We start from the raw sequence: 21,045 nt of genomic DNA, 5'->3' as shown, positions 1-21,045 counted from the left end.
GTTCAGTAATTGCTCATGATTAAATACAAAGTGGTGTAAAAAGACACAAAGTAAAAAAAGGTGAGTGAAGAAATAATGCTAAGTGCATTACGCTGAGCACCCCTCAGCAGCCAAGTCCTATTGCTGCATAACTAACAGAGGATTCAGGTTCACCTGATCCAGGCCTAACAATCAACATCATCAAAAAAAAAAAAGTTGTAGGTCTAATCTTAAAAATAGAAAGTGTTTGTATCCCAAATCCAAACTGGGAGCTGGTTTCATGGAAGAGGGTCCCTTTCTACTTCTAAATATCCTTGGGACTACAACTAAGCCTGCAGTGTGAGAGCAAAGTGCTCTGTTCAGATAATAAGGTACTATGAGGTATTTAACATCTAATCAATAAAGATTTTGTATGTTTGGAGAAAGATTTTTAAAAATCTGAATTTGACAGGGAACCAGAAACAGAGAGGCTTACCATGGTAACATGGAAACACGCACCTTTCGAGTTCCAGTTAGTCTTCTTGCAGGAGTGTTCTGGATGAAATGAAGACTTTTCAGGGAGCTTTTAGAGTAACTAGATAATAATGACTTACAATAGTCAAGCCTTAAAGTAACAAATGCATCATCTAGTTTTTCAGCATCACTTTGAGACAATAACCATGTCGAACCTCAAAGCAAATGAGCAGAAAATTGAGGCTACAGTTCACACAGGCTCACAAAAATTGCACAGTGGAGGACTGGAAAAAGTAACCTGGTTTGTTTAGTCTCAGTTTCTGCTGCGACACTCAGATTGCAAGATAAGAATTTGGTGTAAACAGCATAAAAAGCATGGATTCATCTTGACCTGAATAGACACTTAAGTCTAGAATCCTTCAGTATACAGAGGAGTTCGTGATTGTGTTGATACTGCGAGGTGTGCAGCTTTTGTGGGTAAAAAAACAAGCCCAAACGATCACATCTCTAATGCTCACCAGGCTTAATCGTTAGTATGAGGTGTTTGGCTGATATAGTGTGTTTGGTTTCCACCATATGTGGTGACCAAATATCCATCCTTGTCTTCTTTGTCCAAAGGACATGCTTCCAGAAGTCTTGTAGTTTGTTCACATGCAACTCTGCAAACCTAAATTGCGATGCTATGTTCTTCTGCCAATCCTTTAAAAAACAAACAAACATCAGTACTTGTTCAATATTTTTTATAATTGTGCTGTTATAAACGTGAACATTTGACATGCTAACCGAGGCCTGTAGAGTCTGAGATATCTTTTTTTTTTTTTTTTCTATAAGCATTGAATGGTCTGATGCCCTTTTGCTGGGACATTCATTCTTGTGAAGATTGTGGAATCGTTTTAACAAATACTCAAATGCTCCAGACCAGCAAACTGCCAAAACATCTGCTTTTATAGAGATGCTGACACTGATGATAAATTAATCAAGTGGATTTGAGCACCAGCGCCTGGCTGCTACTTACCGTATTAATTTGAATTTAAGAGGTAATGTTGTACCTGTTCATTGTCCATATGACTGTTTCTTTCTTTCTGTACTTTCTTTTCCACATGACTGTAGTTTTTGAGCCTCTCTGTTTCACAGAACCACTTCACAATTGTTCTATTGGCTGGCAATAAAATTAACAATAAAAGGAAAGAGATTTAATTATTTTTTGTTCATAATTTCATAAATGTGATGTGTTCTAATGACAATGGAAAATTAAAGTACAAAATTATGATAATTAATAGTCCACTGCAGAGTAGTCGAATACGGTAAGTCATTTACACTTATTAGAAGGACTGACATACTTGTGTTACCTTTCTCTGGCCCCTTTTTGATTTTTTGGGTTAAAAACTACTAAAAAATAATTGTTATTATAACAGCAAAACTTGGTTTAAGTGTATCTATTTATTTTCCATGTAGTTAATTTCATACTGACACGAGATTAACTATGCAATAAACTTTGCATTGGATTTAAAATTTGTTACAGAGATACCAAAAGAACATGAGAAACGGGACAGCAAGTTGGCTCAGTGTTGTAGTCGCGCTGAACACTAATACAAAAACGTGTAACTTATGTAGAACAGTGTTAAACAACACATGAGACTTACTGAAAAAAACTGTTTCACTTTTCATCAAATTAATCATCAAATTAATCTGCATGACAAAAGTCTCTCTCTCTCTATATATATATATATATAAAACAAAGCGACTCATATGAGATAAGTTCAAGAAACATTATATTATAGTGAATTGAAAGCTTGTCAGTTTAGTTTGGCACAACAGTATGATCAACAGATACACTCCGTGTATGAGGTGCAAATTCAACCCCCACCACAAGAGGGCGTCATTGGTCAAATGTAATTGACAGTATAAATCCGCCTCCTTACTTGGACCTCATCGTCAGAAAGTCAGAACTGCCCAAACTCAAGGAAAACAGATCCATGAAACAGTTCGCTCCACATCAATTTTTATGAGAGCCTTTGGAGTCTGTGTGAAGGTAGAATCACACCGCATCGTCATCCTTTCCTTTCTCTAGTATTCACACACAGTTCAGTTCTCATCTAGAACACCATAGGCCCACTGCACTGATTATGTTAGGCCATGATGGGACTGGTGTGCTGGAGCTTGGCCATTTGTGCAGCTGTAAGCAACAGTACTCCAGTGAGGAGCTCCAGGCCGTAGGAGAGCCAGGCTAGACCGAAGGACCAGCCGAAAGACGTGTGAATGTAGGCCAGACCCTCCTGACCCACCAGCCTCTCAGTCTCAGCCAGTGCCTGGTTCGAGTAAATGATGTAGAGACTGGCGCCGCACATAGTCAGCAGACCTGGAGATTCACACATATACACACAGGAAGAGGCAAGTAAGTTCAGGGTCTTCAGATTCAAAGAAGTCAAAACTGGTATATTTAAAGTATATAGTTAGAGCTGGATCAGGGAACTCTGAATCCTCCCTTTGTTTTGGCTGCTGGGGGCTTCCCATGCTGCAGTAAGTGTTTCTTCACTCACCTCTTTTCACAATATGTGGCTTTACACCACTCTGCATTTATTCATTATAGTTATTATTAATTTCTGACTCTCTTTCACAGAGTGTATTTTGTCCCGTCTTCCTTCCCTCACCCCCAACTGGTCGTGGCAGTTGGCTGCTCCTCCCTGAGCCTGGTTCTGTTGAAAGTTTCTTCCTGTTTAAAGGGAGTTTTTTCTTCCCACTATTGCCATGTGCTTGCTCACAGAGGGTCTGATTGTTGGTATTTTCTCTGTATTATTTTAGGGTCTTTACATTACAGTATAAAATACTTTGAGGTAACTGTTGTTGTGATTTGTATATATATAAATAAAACTGCATTGAATTGAAAATTGAATCAGCTGAAAATAGTTTTTTAGTCCTAACACTACTTCTTTTGTCCCCCACTTGTCCAATTTTCCCAAGATTTTTGGAAACACTACACACCGTTCTCAGACATGCTGAAGTTTTGGCTAATAGCTCTTTCAGAATCACCTGTCTGTCAGAGAGTGTTATCGTTGGCATTTTTTTGTAGATTGACTAAAGTAATGGGAACAAATTACATTCAAGTGGTTTTGAAAAAGATTGCTCAAAACCATTTTTTGCTTCTTAGAAGCAATTCCACCATCAGGCCGGGGTCTTTCTGTGTGGAGTTTGCATGTTCTCTCCGTGTTTGCGTGGGTTCCCTCCGGGTACTCCGGCTTCCTCCCACCGTCCAAAGACATGCAGCTTGTGGGGATAGGTTAATTGGATAATCCAAATTGTCACTAGGTGTGAATGTGTGAATGAATGTGAGTGCGAATGGTTGTCTGTCCCTGTGTGTTGGCCCTGCGACAGACTGGCGACCTGTCCAGGGTGTATCCCGCCTCTCGCCCTATGACAGCTGGGATAGGCTCCAGCGCCCCCCACGACCCTGAAAGGATAAGCAGAAGCGAATGGATGGATGGATGGATATTACTGAGAGGCCTTTTTGTCTAAATCGTCATACTGATTAGTTTTACGAGTTTTATTCTGAGCTGATAATAAATTCCCAATTTCTCTTCCCTTATTATAAAAGTTATGTTAACATCTAACTGACATTTCAGTGCTTGTAAAGAGCTCAGTCTCTGCAAAGAAAATAGGTGCTTTGATATCGACTGTATGAATTAGGAAAACAGAAAGTTCAGACGTAGCAGGAGGAGAGGAGACAGATTAAACCCAGACTTTTAGCTCAATAGATAACCTGGGATTTAAGTTGGCTTCCTTTATGGAACTGAAAGCTTTGCATTTTCCTCGATCTCAAGTTTAACAAACTCAGAGTTTTCACCAAACCTGCATCCCGTATCAGGGTTCTGGGCGAGATAGATAAAGGAAATCCTTATTTGGATCTGCTATTAGTTTAGTTCCAGGTTTAGAGGTGGCAATAAATTATATACCCTGTTGAGGAGGATAGCATTTTAGAAGCAAACACCTGCACAAGCTGGCATCGTACTCCAGCAATTCTGAAGCGGAAATGTGTTCTAGTCAGAGCTCTGTGCTGAGAGCTGAGAACGGTAACTCATGAAGCTGCCCAGAATCTCATATTATGAGACACAGGAACAGCACTGACGCATGGATTGTCTGTTATTCTACTCATCAGAGACTAGACTGAGACACACACACACCCACACACACATACACTGTTCCACAGTGTTGCTATTGGAAACCCTTTTAATTCTGACAGCTTGCTACTGGTTTTAAGGGGATGCAAATGAAGCTACCCAGGGCGGGACTAATAAAGATTTTATTACAATTACACCCCAAGGTGCAACAAACTAGGAATATGATGAGGAAACTGCATCTGACGCCTCATTTTTATGCACTTTGCCAAGAAACAAATAGAGAGACAGGAAATGATTGAACTGCAGCGCATACAGGAAAGACAACTTTTGCCATAATAGAGATAAGGAAGTCAAGTAATGGAATAATTTTTCATCAGGTGTGTAATCAGTTTTAATGATTGAGCAGACAGCTAAAAGAATAAATAAAAAAATAGAGATAAAGAAATCAAATCAAAGATATATTTTATTCAGTGTAAAAACTATCGCTTTTCATTATATCCTGTAACAGGACGTGAGTGTCACTGAAGTTTAGATTAGATTTAGTTAGTATAGACATCTTAATGTCAAGTTGGTTCGCTTCTTTTGTTCGATATCTTAACAGATTAATAGACTGTCTTGAATTTTTTTTTTTTACAGACATTAGACCAAATATTCACCAACTGATCGTGCAAAAATGAGAGTGCCTACGTAATAACACTAGTATCTGCTCAAATAACCACTTTTATTTGCCATCTTACAAATCGGGGGATTTATTGAAAATAAACAGCTACTAAAGTCTTGAGGGACTTTTCATTTCTTTAGAGATTGCTACAAAAATGGTAAAATAGTTGCAGAGATGTATCGAAACATCTGCAAAGACATATAGAAATGCAGTAAATAAAGCAAAAACAGAGTTGGTACAATTCTAATGAGTTGAAATGAAAGTCAATATTTGATACGATCACTTCAACATAACCCTTAAGCAGCTTTTTACCCCTTGAAAGGCTTCTAGGAGTGATCCTTAAAGCTCTTTCCGAACTAAGAAGTTTCATTAATGTTTCAGGCCTACTTATTGAATGAACACATGGAAACTATCTATTGACATTTGCTGGGGTGTTTGGGATTATTGTCATGCTGAAAAATGAACCCATTTCTGATTAAGATGTTTTCCAGATGGTGGATCAAGATCTGATGATACAGTTTTGCATTTAGAATTCCATCAGTTTTAAAAAGATCCTGAACACGACTAGCTGAAATGCAGCTCCAAACCATGACAGACCCTCCATCATGTTTTACAGATGGCTATGGACACTCACTGTTTTACCTCTATCCTGACCTCCACCAAACAGATTGATGATTTTAACCAATGGCTGAAATTCATCCCAACCGTTTTTCTTGTTTTTCTAACTTAAGAATGATTTCTTGACAGCCACCCTTACATCGAGCTCATTTCTGATGAGGCTTCATCAAGGGTCAGATACAAACCTCAGGTCCTGTGTCAGGTCTTTGCTGGATTTTCCCCCATTTTTTAATTACATGATTTTCAGTTTATTTAGTTTTTAGACCTGCCATTTCTTGTTTTGTCCTCCACTTGTCCAGTTTTTGAATTTTTTTAAGGACACACTGCAAACCACGCTGAGATAGGCCAAGTTTTTAGCTAATATCTCTCTGTGAATCACTGCATTTCCTTCTCCATTTTTCATTGGTTCAGCTAGATTTAACAGAAACTGGAACAAAAGTTCCTTGTTAAATTGTTGTTTATTTGTAGACACAACACTGTCTCAGTTAAGTATGTTTTTATGCTTGAATGATTCATAGATCAGTGTTATGTGGCTTAACAAATAAAAAACATTCCTCTGAAATTTTTAAGTTACGAGGATTGGACTGAAAATGAGTAAAAAAGCTGTCAATGTCCAAAGAAAAACTTTGAAAGGCCTTCAGAAAGCCTCAAGAACGACCACTTTTAAAAAAAAATGACAAGAAAGTGTGAATGCTTGGATGCAAAATATTAAGAGTGGGTCAAGACTTACTACAGAAATGTTTCTGTTTTTAACCCTTCTTCTGCTGCTGAAGCATTTGTTTTAATGTCACATTCAGGCACTGCAAATCAGACAGCAACAGAATGCCATTCATAGTTATTTACTCATAAACACAGTTTGTATCCAGCACTGAAGCGCCGTTGCCATGGGGGTGTGTGTGCTCAGTCTGGAACAATGTTAAAGTGGGCGGTTAATGTAAACATCTGCACGAATGTCAAGGCCCGAGGCTTCTCAGGAGAACACTGCACTGAGATAACCAATATTAGCCGTTGGTAATTTTAATGTTTTGGTTGTGTTGTGCAAATGAACAATTAAAGACTTCATCCTGTAATATAGCAAAACTCTTGTTGTCTTCCTCATCACACTACGTTACAATCGTGTTCATAAATGCACTGCACGCTTACTAATGGGCTAACTCTAAAAATACTCCGACATTAAAAGTTAATTAAATGCTTACAACTAAGAGCAGCAGAGCGCCCAACGACAGAGCAGAGCGGCAAAATCGAGGCTGGAGGCTGAGGTCTTTTAAAAAGTCCGACAGTCAACAAGTTCACAAGATGACTCCAATCTAATTCAAGACTTTATTTTATTCCACACTTAACCATGTGCTGCTTGTTAAAGTGAGACTATGAAGAGTCTGTTTAAATATGTGTTTGTCTATCACAAGGTCCCATTTATGGAAGTCATAAGGCGTTGGCAGAAGAGCACCCAAGAGATCCAGAAGCTCAGGCGCTAGGTTTATGCAGACAAGAATAACTTAATTACTGGAAATAGCTAGATTAAGAGAATGGCATTAACAGTAATCTAACTATTTCACATTTACAGCTTTTTTGAGCTACTAAACTAATAATCACTGTAGGTGCATGATACATGACATCTTAACACTTTCTGTTTTAGTTGTGACCTGAATGCCACTTTTATTACAGTTTCCTGTTTTTTAGTTTTTCAGTTTTTTCTGTTATCGCCCGGCACAGATTCAATACACACCAAAAAGAAACAGCTCTCTGGTCTGTAACTGTTTAATTCAAAAGTCAAATGAGTAATTCAGCTCTAACTAAGTTATTCTTACTCAGATCATGTTCTGAATTTGGATCAGATAACCAGGTTCAACATTTTACATGGCGCCTGAAACATTTGGAATATTATCTTCGTCTTGTTTGTCTCTTTCACAACTGGGGTGTCTTAACACATGCCGGTTTACTCCAGCCATCTTTTTGAGGCAAACGGTTCTCACTGATTAATGAGAACATATCAATTTCAGCAAACCCACTGAAGTTGAATTATAAAGCTTTAAAATTTAAGATGTGCTGAATTTGAAGCAGGAACAGTAGTTTAGGGGAGCAAAATCGAAAGATGTGTGCTAAAAGAGGCAGCCTGACCTTTAATCTGTGTAATTCATACAGTCATTGGCCATTTTGTTAGGTAAGCCTCTTCAAATGCTTGTTAGCGGAGGAGTCGGTTGATTGAGGGGCCGATGAAGAGGATGCAAAAGACCCACAGTAAGCAGAGAAGACCTAATTATCTGGTCATGTAACAGCAACCTGATGCACACTGCATGGAGACATGGTCAAGACGACCTGCTGAAGTTCAAGCTGAGCATCAGAAAGAAGAAAAAAGGTGATTTAAGTCACTTTGAATGTGGCATAGTTGTTGTTGCCAGAGCAGCTGGTTCAGAAAACTGCTGATCTGCTGGGATTTTCATTCACAACCATCTCCAAGGTTTACAGAGACTGTATCAGTGGTTCAGGCTGCTGCTGTTGGTGCAATGTTGTCTGGATCATTTTTTGTTTTTGGCATGATCACAGTGTACCTATCTTCTGATGGCTGCTTCCAGCAGGATAAAGCATCATGTCACAAAGCTCAAATTATCTCAAACTGTTTTCTCAAACATGACAGTGACTTCACTGTACTCAGATGGCCTCCACAGTCAGCAGATCTCAATCCAATAGAGCACCTTTGGGATGTGGTGGAACAGGAGAGTCTCATCATGGAAGTGCAGCCAACAAATCTGCAGCAACTTTGTGATGCTGTCATGTTAATATGGACCAAATATCTCAGAGAAATGTTTCCAGCACATTGTTGAATCTGTGCTCTGAAGACATAATGAGGTGCAACGCAGTACTAGCAATTTGTGCCTAATGAAATGGCCATGGTTGTATACAGATACACAGACACGCTGTTACAAAACCACTGCGATTCCTTAATAACAGCACACTAATTCATATTTTCCCCTCCTGTCAGAAGTTAATTATTAATAAATGTTGCAGAGTTAATAATCACAAGTCAATCAAAACAATTCCCTAAGTAATGCTGTGTCGTTATTAAGACAGCTTACATTTCTGGAGTGAAGTTTTGCTTAAAGATAATTTTTTTGGGAGAGCAGTATCATCGTCAACATATTACATGTAGTTTTTACTTAATTCCAAATGCGATGCATTTCATGTATGAATGAAAGAATTTCTATAGTCCGAATTTACATAACACAGTGTTTATGAAAATAATGACAACTGCAATATAAAATTCTCATTGAAAGTATAGATTTCTTAAAACCCATATCTGCTTGTAGTCCATTTACGTGTGCCACATATGAATCATGACCTGTATTTGTAATACTTCTGTGGTCTAACTGACTCATGTGCAGGTCTCATGATGCCCAATAAACACGATGTGAAATTACAGACTGTATAAAAAGTACAAAGTGTTAGACGGACACGTTTTGGGTGATTGATTGCGCAGTCTCTTTCGGATAGAGGGCTCCATTTTCAAGCTCTCTGGCCACACTGGCCTGTGGCAATTGTGTTTTAATGGATCAGAATTGAATGGGGGGTAAATGGATGCACTAAAACCCTTAGCAACTAAGTGTTTTCCGTTTTCACACACCGCAGTGCCCTCACAAAGCGGCTGACCTCACGCGTATTCAATACTCAGAGCTGGACATCTGGACCGACCTTCGCCCCTGCAGTGGGTCTAAGGTTAAATAGATCCGAGTAAATAAAGTGAACCCGAACTTACTGCAGATGAAGAAGTACGACGCCGTGCCGGTGAGGAGGATCGGGCTACGAGCCAGGGAGCTGACCAATCCACAGATGCCTCCAAAGAGCAACAGAACCAGGCTGAGGGGAAGCATCACCACAATTGCACTGTGCATGTCTGGGTAGAAACAGATGGATTATGGAGCATCAGCGGAGTTATAGCTGCCTTGACAGTGAAAGTTCATTAGCAGAAAAGCTGGTGGTGTTTCTGGACTCACTCAGCATGCGCAGCTCGGTATCGGAGACCCCGGAGTAGTCAACTGTGAACGAGTCGATAGAGCCCGTGTGCATCTTCCCACCTGAATATCACATTTAACAACACGGTGATGTTGGTTGAGGGTTTAGATCTCAGCATTTAGAAGCAAAAGTTAAGAAAAGTGGCAGCCTACCTTCGTTGATGCTCCACAGTCCCGAGTGGGAGCTCATGTTCTCAAAGTCGCTGACATTCATGGGATTCATTTCTATAATGTACCAATAATCGGTGCCGAGGGAAGTGGCCAAAAAGGCAAAGCTTAGCATCCCGCAGATGCCAGCTGCGATAACGAAAGCGCCAAAAGATACCTTCATCTTGGACAGGTTAAGGTTTGAGACGCGTGAAACTCGGTGGCTTCAGCTCATGCGTAACGGAGGTCTTCTGCTGTCGAGTGTGCTTTGGAGTGCTTTTACGCACTCATCACCGCCGGCTAAGTAATCAGAAAAAAATATCCCTCCCCAAAATCTTTCCAATCGGCTAATCAAATTGTTAAGGGGAATCGATGTTAATTTCCGTTTTCAATTAATGAATGATCACACACTAACAAAGAGATAAGAACCTGCCTGAGCAGCAGCAGCAGCAGCTCCTGTCTGGGAGGGACTCGGATTCACACTGAAACGCACACGTTTACGCAAAACACGGAGGGGGCAAATAGCGGAGAGTTAAGAGGCTGCACTCATTTGTGTTTGAGTAAAATACTTTAACCTCAATTTCAAGCTGTGGTATGGAGAAAGCTAGAGATGCAAAGGCTTATATAAATATAATCAAATCTAAATACATTATAAATAAAGCCAGACCTTTTGAGGAGGATTCATGTTGCTCTAACTGACTACATTTATATTAAAGACACCATAAATAATTATGTCACAGAATCAAATATTTATTGGATATCAGATTACATAAAAACAGAAAGTGTTAAAAGATAAACACACATATGTGAAAAAAAGATGACATGAAGGCACACAAAGGAAACATGAAAATGAGTTTGGTGAGGAACAAGTCAATCATTCTGACAGCTACAATTATTCTCTCCATCTTTCTCAGACACACAAACAGAGCTCATGTCATTCATCTGAATCTGTCGCTGTGTCACTCTTCTCCCATGGCTGTCTTGATGATGTCTGCTCGCCTCAGTTTGGCTGCCTCTTCAAACTTGGTGATGGCCTCATTACAAGATTTGTTCTGTGAGCAAAGGAGATCAACTGCAGATCAGTAATTAAGGCCTTGTTGTCATGGAAATAATTAGCAGACATTATTCTAGTCGGCAAAGTGTTCGCTCGTCAGACATATCCCAAAAAACTATTTAATAAATTGTTATTATACAAGACAACAGATTCATGACTTCCTATAAAGAACGTACATTGATGAACTTGTGCCTCTCTTTCTGCAATCTGTAGAATTCCTCCACAGTCAGCTCTTCCACTTTTTTCTTCAGGGCAATGAAGTGGCAGGATGGCGAATGAGACTTGTGCTCCTTTCTGGCAAAAACAAGAGATGGGAAAGTAAAGAGCTGTGGGCATGTAGTCACAAAGACTCCTAAATAATGACACTGAAACACAAGTCTTGTTAATTATGACAATAAGAGTCAAAATGGGGGACCAGGGGTCACAGGCAAACTCTCGCACATTAAAGGAAAGGCTTATAGGAGTCAACAGCTGTTACTGGAGAAGAAAAACAAAACAAAACAAAAAAATAATAAATCACTAAGCCTCACCGGATCGCTGACACAAGTGTGTTTTTATTACGGGTGAGCCAAAAAGGGGGAAATAACCCAGGGTGAGCACAGATGGTTCTGAGCTGTCATAAAATGTTAGCAAAAATAACTTGGCAATAACTTTGACACCAATTTGGCAACATGTTTGAAGTTTGCTTAATAATACTGAAGACATGCTGGAGACATTATTAACGACTTGTAAAAACAAGAACGGCTTAAATTTATGGAAGAAATTAACAACTATTGGGCAGTTTATTTTTTATTTCTGAGCCCAGTAATGTGATGTGTGCTCTTACTCTGGGTCATCCTCTGGCTCCCAGCCCTCCAGCTCTTTCAGGCAAAAGAAACACATGGCGATGTCTGGGCTGTTCTCTGAAGGTGTGTGAATGAAGCCGGCTTTGGCCATCTGCAGGAATAAATGAAAATGTCATGTTGCACGAAAATAAAAAAATCTTCATATACAGCTTTTCACACGTACCACTCGGGTTTATTTAATTACAATGAGTCATTTAATATATTTATTACTCACTTTATTTTTTCTTTATTGTATGTGATCTAGACTTTAAGTTATTGAGCTCCATACTCCATTATATTAATCTTTTGAGACCGTACTGTATTTAGGTTTTGTATTTTTTTTAGCCCTTTTGAATTATTTTGTTTTTTTGAAGCTATTTGTTTTGTCATAACACTACTACTACAAATAATAATGACAACAACAACTACTGACAACAGCATTAACTCAAATAACCACTCATTACAAATGCAGGATGCAGAGGCGCATCTCTGAACACACAACACATTGAACCTTGAAGCAGATGGGCTCCAGCAGCAGAAGACCACACTGGGTGCCTCTCCTGTCAGCTAAGAACATGAAACTGAGTTGCAGTTCGCAGAGGCTCATTAAAATCTCTGCTATAAAGTCTCAGTATCTGTTGTGGCATTCAGATCTCAGTGTCAGAATTTGGCATAAACAACATAGAAGCCTTCTGCCTCCTGTCAACAGTTCAGGTATGTGGGATATCTTCCTGGCTGACTTCGGGCCCTTTACTACCCACTGAGCGTCATTTAGGCAACACCACAGGCAACTGATTATTGTTCCTGTCAATGTCCAGCGCTTTAGAACCACTGATGGCTACATCCAAAAGGCTAACCCACCATGTCACAAGGCTTGAATTGCGTAAAACTGTTTTTTTGATCTTGACAGCGAGTTCACTGTACTCAAATGGCCTCCACAGTCACCAGATCTCAATCCAGTGGAGAGATTTTGGGATGTGGTGGATGCATCATGGATGTGAAGTCTACAAATATGCTATCATGTCAATAGGAACCAAAATCTCTGAATGTTTCCAGCACTTGGTTGAATCTGTACCACGAAGAGTTAAAACAGCTTTGAAGGCAAAAGGGGGCCCAACGCGATAGTAGCAACTTGTACCTAATAAATTGACAGTATACGTCCATTACTATTCATATTTAAGCAGTTTTAATTGAAAACAAATAACTCGGATGAATCAACAAGGAAAACAATAGATCCTTGCAGTTAATGTGTCGGTTTCAGCGCGTTAAATGTGAGAATTTGTCGTAAATTGAGTACATTTAGGTTTAGGGACTAGGAGCCAAAATAAGTGTGTATTTAGGCATACAGATGGGGAGTCAGAAGATTTGTATTACATTTAAATCTATAGCTAAACCAGAGTTTAGCTAGAATGTATTTCATCTGAGCTGCTTTTCTTTTTGCTTTCACGCCAGCTGCTGTTGTACTGTTAGCATGTCAACAGTAAGGCGTCGCTCACCGTTTCCAACCTCAGTTTAAACGTTAACTCACGTTTTCTGGCGTGCACTTGCAGTCTTCGTCGAATGGCCACCCCTCATAAGTTTTTAACCTATTCTCAAAAAAATACATTTTGATGTTTTCCTCGTTGTATGGATCCATTGTAGCCACTGTCGCATGAACCCGTGAGCTAAACTACAGAGCCTTTTCAAATTTCGACGACACTTCAATTCGGCTGTTTTGATTGGTCGCCCATCTTCTTCGTGTGTATATTAGTTAATCGTATGAGCACAAGAGCGCCATCATGTGTTCTTGACCGAGAGAAAAAATAAGGAAATTTATTAGACAAATGCGCTCAAACTACGTTTAAAATTTGACTCAACTTTATTTAAAAAACAAAACAAAACCTTGCTCTCATTCATTACTCTCTACCTTCTACGTGAGCATGAGTCAACCTTAAGTTCAAGCATCCGTTATACTTGCGTCCCACTTCCGCTTTGTGGTCATGGGCAATGTAGTTCATTACGTTTATTGGTCGAAAGCACAACGCGCGGAACTTTGTGAGAGTAGTGTCACATCCTCTGTCAACAACCGGTTCACATAACCTCACATTAGCATCCCTCACTGAGCTGATAGTACCATTAAAGTCAGCTTAACGTGACATATGCTCATTCAGCGGCTTCTTCTTCTTCTCCTCCCGGGACCAGGTTATGGAGGGACGGTGTGCTGTCGAGACTTGGGCACAGTTTGGGTTTTCGGGAGGATCTTATAAAGTGAAGATCCTCTGTGGTTTCGGAACAGATGTTTTAATCTGCACTGGCACTGAAGAGATCTACGTGTTCAGTAAACGTGAGAGGAAAATCACGGCAAGTATCCGATTTACATGTATCAGACACAGATAAATAGATATAGATCTATGTACTTTACTGATCCCACACCGGAGAAAGTCACTTGTGACAACACCACAAGGGTCAGAAAGCAAAAAAGTTAACTAGAGATATATTAGGAAAAAAAGATACTAATAAATCTAGATGTCAATCAAATATTAAGCTATACTAAGACATAAGCTACACTGCAGGGCATATCTCTGGATTAACCATACTATGTGTTGCTTCGTATTGTGCTGTTGCAGACTGTCCTCCTGTTACCTGCTGCTGTTAGTGACCTGGTTGGAAACCAGGACAAGCAGCTAATCTATGTTGCATGCAGGAGTGGAGTTTACCGTGTAAACTTACAGTTTCTGCTACACAGGTATGAACCCTCATAGTTAGATTTCAGTAAACCTTTTTTAATTAATGCTGTTATTTCAACTCTGCTAAATTGCTCTTATGTAATATGACCTTTCTCCTCTGCAGGGATCAAAGCTCTCAAGCTGATACATCCTCCAGTCCAGCTGAGCTGAAAATCTCCCAAGATTGTCTCGTTGTTGGAGCAGATGAAGTGTCATCTCTGCTCCTCGTTGGCTCTGTGCTCCTGACCCTTTGCCAGAGAGATGCCTCCTGGCTGCTGACTTTGTACAAAACGCCAAAGCAAACGGCGTCTACTAGCCACGAGGAGTTTGGCTCGTTCCATCTGCCGGTGGTCTCAGCCGTGGACTGTGGCGCTGCTGAGTCAAATAGAGGACCAAGAAAGGGCTCTGTGCTAATTTGCATCCATTCGGGTGATGTAGAGGCATCATCTCCCTCCAATGCTTCTGCAGAGTCAACTGTAGCTCAAGACCACTTCCACCTGGAGCCTCTCCTCTTCAAACTGTTATTTGGAGTTGAAGCCGCCCTTGCCAAATCTCCAGTCATCCTTTGCGGCCTTCCAGACGGGCGCCTGTGTTTCCTTCCTCTGCGTCTCCCGGGATCGCGCCTTCGAGTCCTGCACAGCCTGGAGCAGCCGGTCTGTTTTGTCGGTGCATCTGTTGTCACAGAAATGGGTCACGCACAGTGCTTGGTGGCGGCGGGCGAACAAGGCAGAGTGGTACTGATCAAGACTGACAAGGCAGGCTCAGAGGGGGGAAGCGCTGTGGCTGCTTTTACTGAGGGGTGTGTACCAGGGCCTGTATGGTGCGGCTGCATGGATAAAAGCTGTTTTTACTACAGCACTGGTGCAGATCTGCTCCGACTGGATCTGTCGGAGGGATCGTTTGCGAGAGAAAGCAAAGAAAGAGGGCAAGAGACATCTGGCATGACAGCGGCTGCCCTCCAGAGCCCCAGCAGTTTAAATGTGTGCAGAGTCATCGCCCTGGCTGAGCCTGCATGCAGCACTGCGGGTGAGCAGAATAGACGTGCTGACTTTGAATGGATTTATTATAAGTTCAGCTTCAATGTGCTCTTCAAATTAGGAAACAGAAAAATGCACAGGTTCTACATGTTGTGCACTCATGTAATTCTGTCTTGTATTCTAATTTAAACTCAAACTATTTTTCCTAACTCTAAAAATGCTTTCTGCACAGCAGGTGATGTACAGCTGCTTGGAGTGTCTGCCAGAGGGCAGCTCCAGAGGATCTGCTTACCCGCGGGGAGGGTGGATGAAGGATCGTCTAAGCTTCCTTCCACACAGGTGGGCCGCAGTGTCAGGGACCTCCTGTCTGCCATCGGGGATGTTTGTGAGAGGTATGCCCGTCAAGTATTTGATTGGGTGTGAAAGATGACATTTAAATAAAACACAGCAAAGATCTGTAAATATATATGTGATTTATTTTTTTTTTGCTTTCTTCATATAGAGCATCAGTGCTGAAAACAGTCATCAAATCCAAAAACCAGTTTCTGAGGCTTCTGAATCACGCCGTCAGCATCAGTTTCTTGCTGATGGCAGACACAACTACTGATCTTCCAATTAAGGAGAAACCAATCAGATGTCATTTCGAGACTAGCTGGAGCAGACTGCTTCAGAAAGACTCCTTGAGCCTCGTGTGTTTCCTGCATAATTCAAGTCCATTTGTCCTGGAACGAGGCTGGACGCTGAGCATTACGGTGTACCCTCTGTCTTATTCTTCCTCCCCAGCAGGAGAAAGCTCCTCCACTAATTTTTCATTCCCGTTTCACGACCTCTGTCCGGGGCAAACATTCGAAGCGTCTCTGCCTATCGCAGCTGCAGGTGATGCATCTTTCCCCATGACTGTGAGCTGCTCGCTCATCTTCTCACTCTCGAGTCTTCTGGGAGAGGAGGAGGTGGCGGCGAGCTTTGCAGGCTTGCAGAGCAGCTGTATCAGTTTGCCCCTGTCCACACTGACAGTGGACTGGCTGCATGCTCTGCAGCTAAACAGTCCCACAGCTACTCATAAGATGGCCACAGTTCAGCCCAGCAGCGCCGCAGCAGATAGCATCCAGACCTTTTTAAGCTCGCGTCAGCTCAGGTGCAGCGGTAGAACGAACAGAGGAGGAGAAAGTGCTGCAAAGCCTGAGCCTGAGAAGTATTCAGCAAGCGTATGGGTGTCATCAGAGATAGTGAGGGATACGCTGAAGCCAAAAAAGAGTTCAAATTTGGATACCAAAGAGTCGATACGAGACCCCGAAGATCTCTGCCTGTCTTTGCTTGAGCGATTGTTGTCTGAAGATACTGAAGGAGTGAAGATGGGTTGCCAAGGAGACAAGATTGCTTTGAGCACCTCATTGGTCCACGCTCGTGGTCCAAACGGAGCGGCAATGAAACTGACAGTGAAAGAGGTGAATCGTTATCTAATATGATATAATCATATATTGGTATGTTTTATATCCTCATCGTCAATGCTCCTTTATTCTCCAGATAAATGTGGGGGAGGAGGAGAGCACAGACAAGGAGGCTACAATCGAGGTTCAGATCGAGAGCTCATCTTTAGCAGCGGTGTGTGGCCTGCACCATGCTGTGCTGCGCCGGATCCAGGTACAGAACACACTTATATAACATAAGCTAATTTCTGGCTAAACTTAGGTAGTTGCAGATTTTGAATATTTTGCATTCTTCTTTTTGTAAAACTGTACAGGTGTATAACAGGGATGTCAAACTTACTTCACATCAAGGGCCACACTATTTGATCTTAAGTGGGCCAGCCCAGTCAAACTCCCATTTCTGTCATTGTAAAGTAGTTTAACTGCACATTTAATCCCAGAGATATGCTAATATAAGAAAAAGAAGTACAACTTCAATATTATCCCAGTTTTTCTGCATGATAGAGAAACGCTGCTGTAGCAAAGGAAAGAAATCTGTCAGTGTGACTATAAGGGGATAAAATGTAAGACATTAACAGAAAAGCTTCTGGTTGCTGATTGGCCCAACTCTTCTCCAATTATAAAGCAGATAGTTTTTGTTAATTCACAGAAAATGTCCTATTTTATTTATTTCTTTTACCATGGACACAAGAATTCAATATTTATCTCCTCTTTCAGCTTTGCCAAACATGTCTAGATGGGCCGGATTGGAGTCTTATGTTTGACACCACTGATGTAGAACATACTGCTAGACTTTTGTGATACGTGCAAATTTGCCATTCCACCTTCCAGCCACTTGAATTGGCATAAATAGAAGGAGCGTAAAAATAGTGGCTCCCTAGTGTAGTGGTTCACATGTTAGCCTAACAAGCGAAAGACCCCCGCTTCGATTCCAGGAGGATACACAAATCCTTTGGGAAGGGGAGGGGAGGGCTGCATCAGGGAGGACGTCCAGCCTCCCTGATGTCCAGCATAACAAACACACTAAGCTACTCGCAAATGCAGGAGAGCTGCGAGTCAGTGCTATGACATGGAAACTGGGACGATCCTTTTAACGCAGCGGTCCCCAACCCCCGGGCCTCGGACCGGTACCGGTCCGTGAGTCGTTTGGTACCGGGCTGCGAGAGTTGAGGCTCAGGTGTGAAATGTATAGTTTTCAGGGTTTTTATCAGTTTTCAGCGTTATTTTGTTATCGTTTTTATCGTTTACTCGGTTTTCCTTGGTCTTTTCACGTGTGTTATGAATAAATTTTCTTTTTTTCGGTACCGGTACTAGTTTTATTTTGTTGTATTTATCCGCGACACCTTAAAGGCCGGTCCGTGAAAATATTGTCGGGCATAAACCGGTCCGTGGCGCAAAAAAGGTTGGGGACCGCTGTTTTAACGTGTGCTGCAAACAGTGTGGTCGGTTTAAAAGAAGCTTTATCGTGTCTTTGGGCTTGAGAACAACGCTTCATGTCCCTGTTTTACTTGAAATTCTTTGGGTTTGAATTTTTCCTCTGCTCCTCGACACAGACTCTGCTGCAGAGCGCCACAGAGAAAGCCGCCTCTACAAAGAATGTCCAGATTTTAGGATTAAGACGGGCGCTGCAGCGGGCCGAGGTAAGTGGGCCCGCGCTTGACGATTAATCTCATTAATGTCAAAGCCCTCCGTATCATTAAATACACGTAATTATCCAGCTATTTTCTCTTAGTTCAATTAATTGATTAGCAAGACTTTAGAGCTTTTGAGGGCTTGGGATGTCTGTAAGTGTGTTAAGATTAAAGCTCGTCTGTTTTTTTTTTTTTTTTTTCATGTGTCCTCTGTGCGTTAACAGATCCAGCAAAGTCAGATCTCAGGAGCCTTTGGTGAGGTCGTGTCCACAGTGCAGAGAGATCGACTGCTTCTCAGTGTTTACCAAGAACTCAGACAAAATCCTCTGCTCATAGTGTAACACCTACACAGTTGCCCTCGCTTGTTTGGTGTTGTTGCGTAATCTGACTTTGCTGCCAGCCCTTTCACAGTGCAAAGCACATGTAATACTTTAGACTGTGAGATGGTTTCTATATGACATTTTACAGTATATTTTGATTTTGAAGAGGTTATAATTTGGTGATGTCTAATAATAAAGTTTCTCTTGTTTTTTCACATGACAATAAATTCAGTGAAGTATTTCTGTAATTTTGCTCCTGTTTGTGTTTATACTCATGTAACTGTTTTAGTTTCCAAGTATTAATATTTTACTACACAACCTCCAAACAGGACTCGGTGCAAAATGTACATTTAAAACAACACAATACTGTGCATGTTACTTTAACCTTAAGTATAGTTTCCCAGATGGCTGCTCCTCCCTGAGCCTGGCTGTGTCAGAGATTTCTTCCTGTTAAAAGGGAGTTTTTGCTTCCCACTGTTGCCAAGTGCTTGTTCATAATGGGTTTAAAATTGTATAAAGACCACATAATTTGACAAGCTCCAGAACTGTCTTACAGGTGCAATTTTACAGTCTCCTGATATTTCAGGTGTGTGTGTGTGACACAGTCACTACATTGGACACTTTATTAGGCACACCTTGCTAGTTGATTGGGTTAATTAACCCCTCTTTTAACTTCCATGCTTTCATGTTGCTTAAGCCAAACTCTGACTCTACCAGATGTCACAGCAGAAATTCACATTCATCAGACCAGGTAACATCTTTCCAGCCTGATATTGCCCAATTTTGTTGAGTCCATGTGATTCGCAGCGTCAGTTTCCTGTAACTAGCTGACAGGAGTGGCACCGGTGCTGTCTTTTGCTGTTCGTCTTCTTCAAGGTCTGCATTCAGAGATGCTCTTCTGCATAGCTTGGTTGTAACGAGTGGATATTTGAGTTAATTTTGTCGTTGGTAAAGCAGTTTGGTCTGACATCAAGAAGGCATTTTCACCTTGAGAACTGCCGCACACTGGATATTTTCTATTTTTCAGACCTTTCCCTGTAAACACTAATGATGGTTGTGCACCAGTAGATCAACAATTTTTGAGATACTCAGAGGAGTCTGTCTGACACCAACAACCATGGCACATTCAAAGTCACTTAAATCACCTTTCCTCCCCCCTTCTGATACTCGGTTTGAACTTTGTCAGGTCATCTTAACCATGTCTACATACCTAAATTCACTGGGTTTCTGTCACGTGATTGGCTGTTAGATATTTATACATAAGAAGTGACTGTTTAGTGTAGGATCTGATGCGTTGTGCTTGAACATGGAATAAACATGGAATTTACAGACAACTGATAGATTTCAGTATCGTTATGTTTTCAGCCAATCATTTAATCCGCTGCAGAAAAAACACATTCCTGATATGTTTATGTGTGGAAAGTTGTCTGAGGAAAAAGTTGCCTATGCCTTTCTTAGCATTTTGCGATGGATTGTACATTTAGGACAAAAAATGGGTAATCACAGCCATTTTAACTGACACTATAATAATTGCAGGGACTGAATGTTCTTGTGATGGATAAGCTCCCTAAACCTGGTCAGGGAGATGCAAGTCATTGAATGTTATTAACGATCTACATTAACTATCCCTTTAATTGCCCGAGACATGGAGCAATTTCTGTTTTAAAGCTCCGATGAGCTTTTAATATACAGACTCACACAGTCAGTACAGTGATTTCAAACAGTTTACATCACTGCAATAAAACAGACTTCTATTGGATACAAACCGCAGAATAGTAATTGAGTTTAAATGCAATTATTTTTAATAACTTCATAGTTGTGACTCATTTGTAGACCTTGCTGTGAGCACTATGATATGAAGAACTCAGTCTAAGAAGTGAATCTTAGTGGTTAATTTTTCTTAATGTAGACCAGACAGAGAGAAAATTAAAAGGACTGCACAGGGTTGCGTTTTTTTTTATTATGTTGAAAACTTGTTTTGTCTATTTTTTCTTAGTCTGTATCATTTCTGACCTGTCCAGGGTGTTACCCACACTTCAGGCTTCAGCCTCCTGTGACTCTGAACTGGATGAGTGGAAGAGAATGGATGGGTCAGTCATTTCTATATTTTACTTTTCTCTAGGACTA

General features: G+C 40.9%; 3 protein-coding genes across 4 annotated transcripts; 1 reads left to right on the top strand and 2 right to left on the bottom strand.

Annotated features, from left to right (window-relative positions):
• Positions 1 to 1,853: 1,853 nt before the first annotated feature.
• On the bottom strand, positions 1,854 to 10,479 carry tmem235b (transmembrane protein 235b). Its single transcript, XM_084938075.1, has 4 exons — positions 9,987 to 10,479; positions 9,816 to 9,896; positions 9,578 to 9,715; positions 1,854 to 2,791 (listed from the first exon to the last, which is right to left on the bottom strand). Exons 1-4 carry the CDS (start codon positions 10,162 to 10,164, stop codon positions 2,562 to 2,564), a joined length of 627 nt encoding a protein of 208 aa, XP_084794201.1. The 5' UTR covers positions 10,165 to 10,479; the 3' UTR covers positions 1,854 to 2,561.
• Positions 10,480 to 10,715: 236 nt separating this feature from the next.
• birc5a (baculoviral IAP repeat containing 5a) lies at positions 10,716 to 13,827 on the bottom strand. The gene is made up of 4 exons (XM_084938072.1): positions 13,387 to 13,827; positions 11,861 to 11,970; positions 11,211 to 11,328; positions 10,716 to 11,032 (listed from the first exon to the last, which is right to left on the bottom strand). The coding sequence occupies exons 1-4, from the start codon at positions 13,492 to 13,494 to the stop codon at positions 10,940 to 10,942; spliced, it is 429 nt and encodes a 142-aa protein (XP_084794198.1). The 5' UTR covers positions 13,495 to 13,827; the 3' UTR covers positions 10,716 to 10,939.
• Positions 13,828 to 13,917: 90 nt separating this feature from the next.
• Positions 13,918 to 20,252, top strand: faap100 (FA core complex associated protein 100). Of its 2 annotated transcripts, none has more exons than XM_084938071.1 (8): positions 13,918 to 14,198; positions 14,465 to 14,583; positions 14,688 to 15,589; positions 15,776 to 15,932; positions 16,043 to 16,985; positions 17,065 to 17,181; positions 18,521 to 18,607; positions 18,823 to 20,252. In XM_084938071.1, the coding sequence occupies exons 1-8, from the start codon at positions 14,043 to 14,045 to the stop codon at positions 18,937 to 18,939; spliced, it is 2,598 nt and encodes an 865-aa protein (XP_084794197.1). In that variant the 5' UTR covers positions 13,918 to 14,042; the 3' UTR covers positions 18,940 to 20,252. The 2 variants fall into 2 exon arrangements, with proteins under 2 accessions (XP_084794197.1, XP_084794196.1); XM_084938070.1 differs by having other exon boundaries at positions 15,773 to 15,932.
• Positions 20,253 to 21,045: the final 793 nt, after the last annotated feature.

Source organism: Perissodus microlepis, chromosome 8, assembly GCF_051167445.1.
Source record: "Perissodus microlepis isolate ML-2025 ecotype Zambia chromosome 8, ASM5116744v1, whole genome shotgun sequence".
Taxonomy (NCBI): Eukaryota; Metazoa; Chordata; class Actinopteri; order Cichliformes; family Cichlidae; genus Perissodus; species Perissodus microlepis.
Note: the sequence above shows the minus strand (reverse complement) of the source record. Positions and strands in the feature narration are given on the sequence as shown.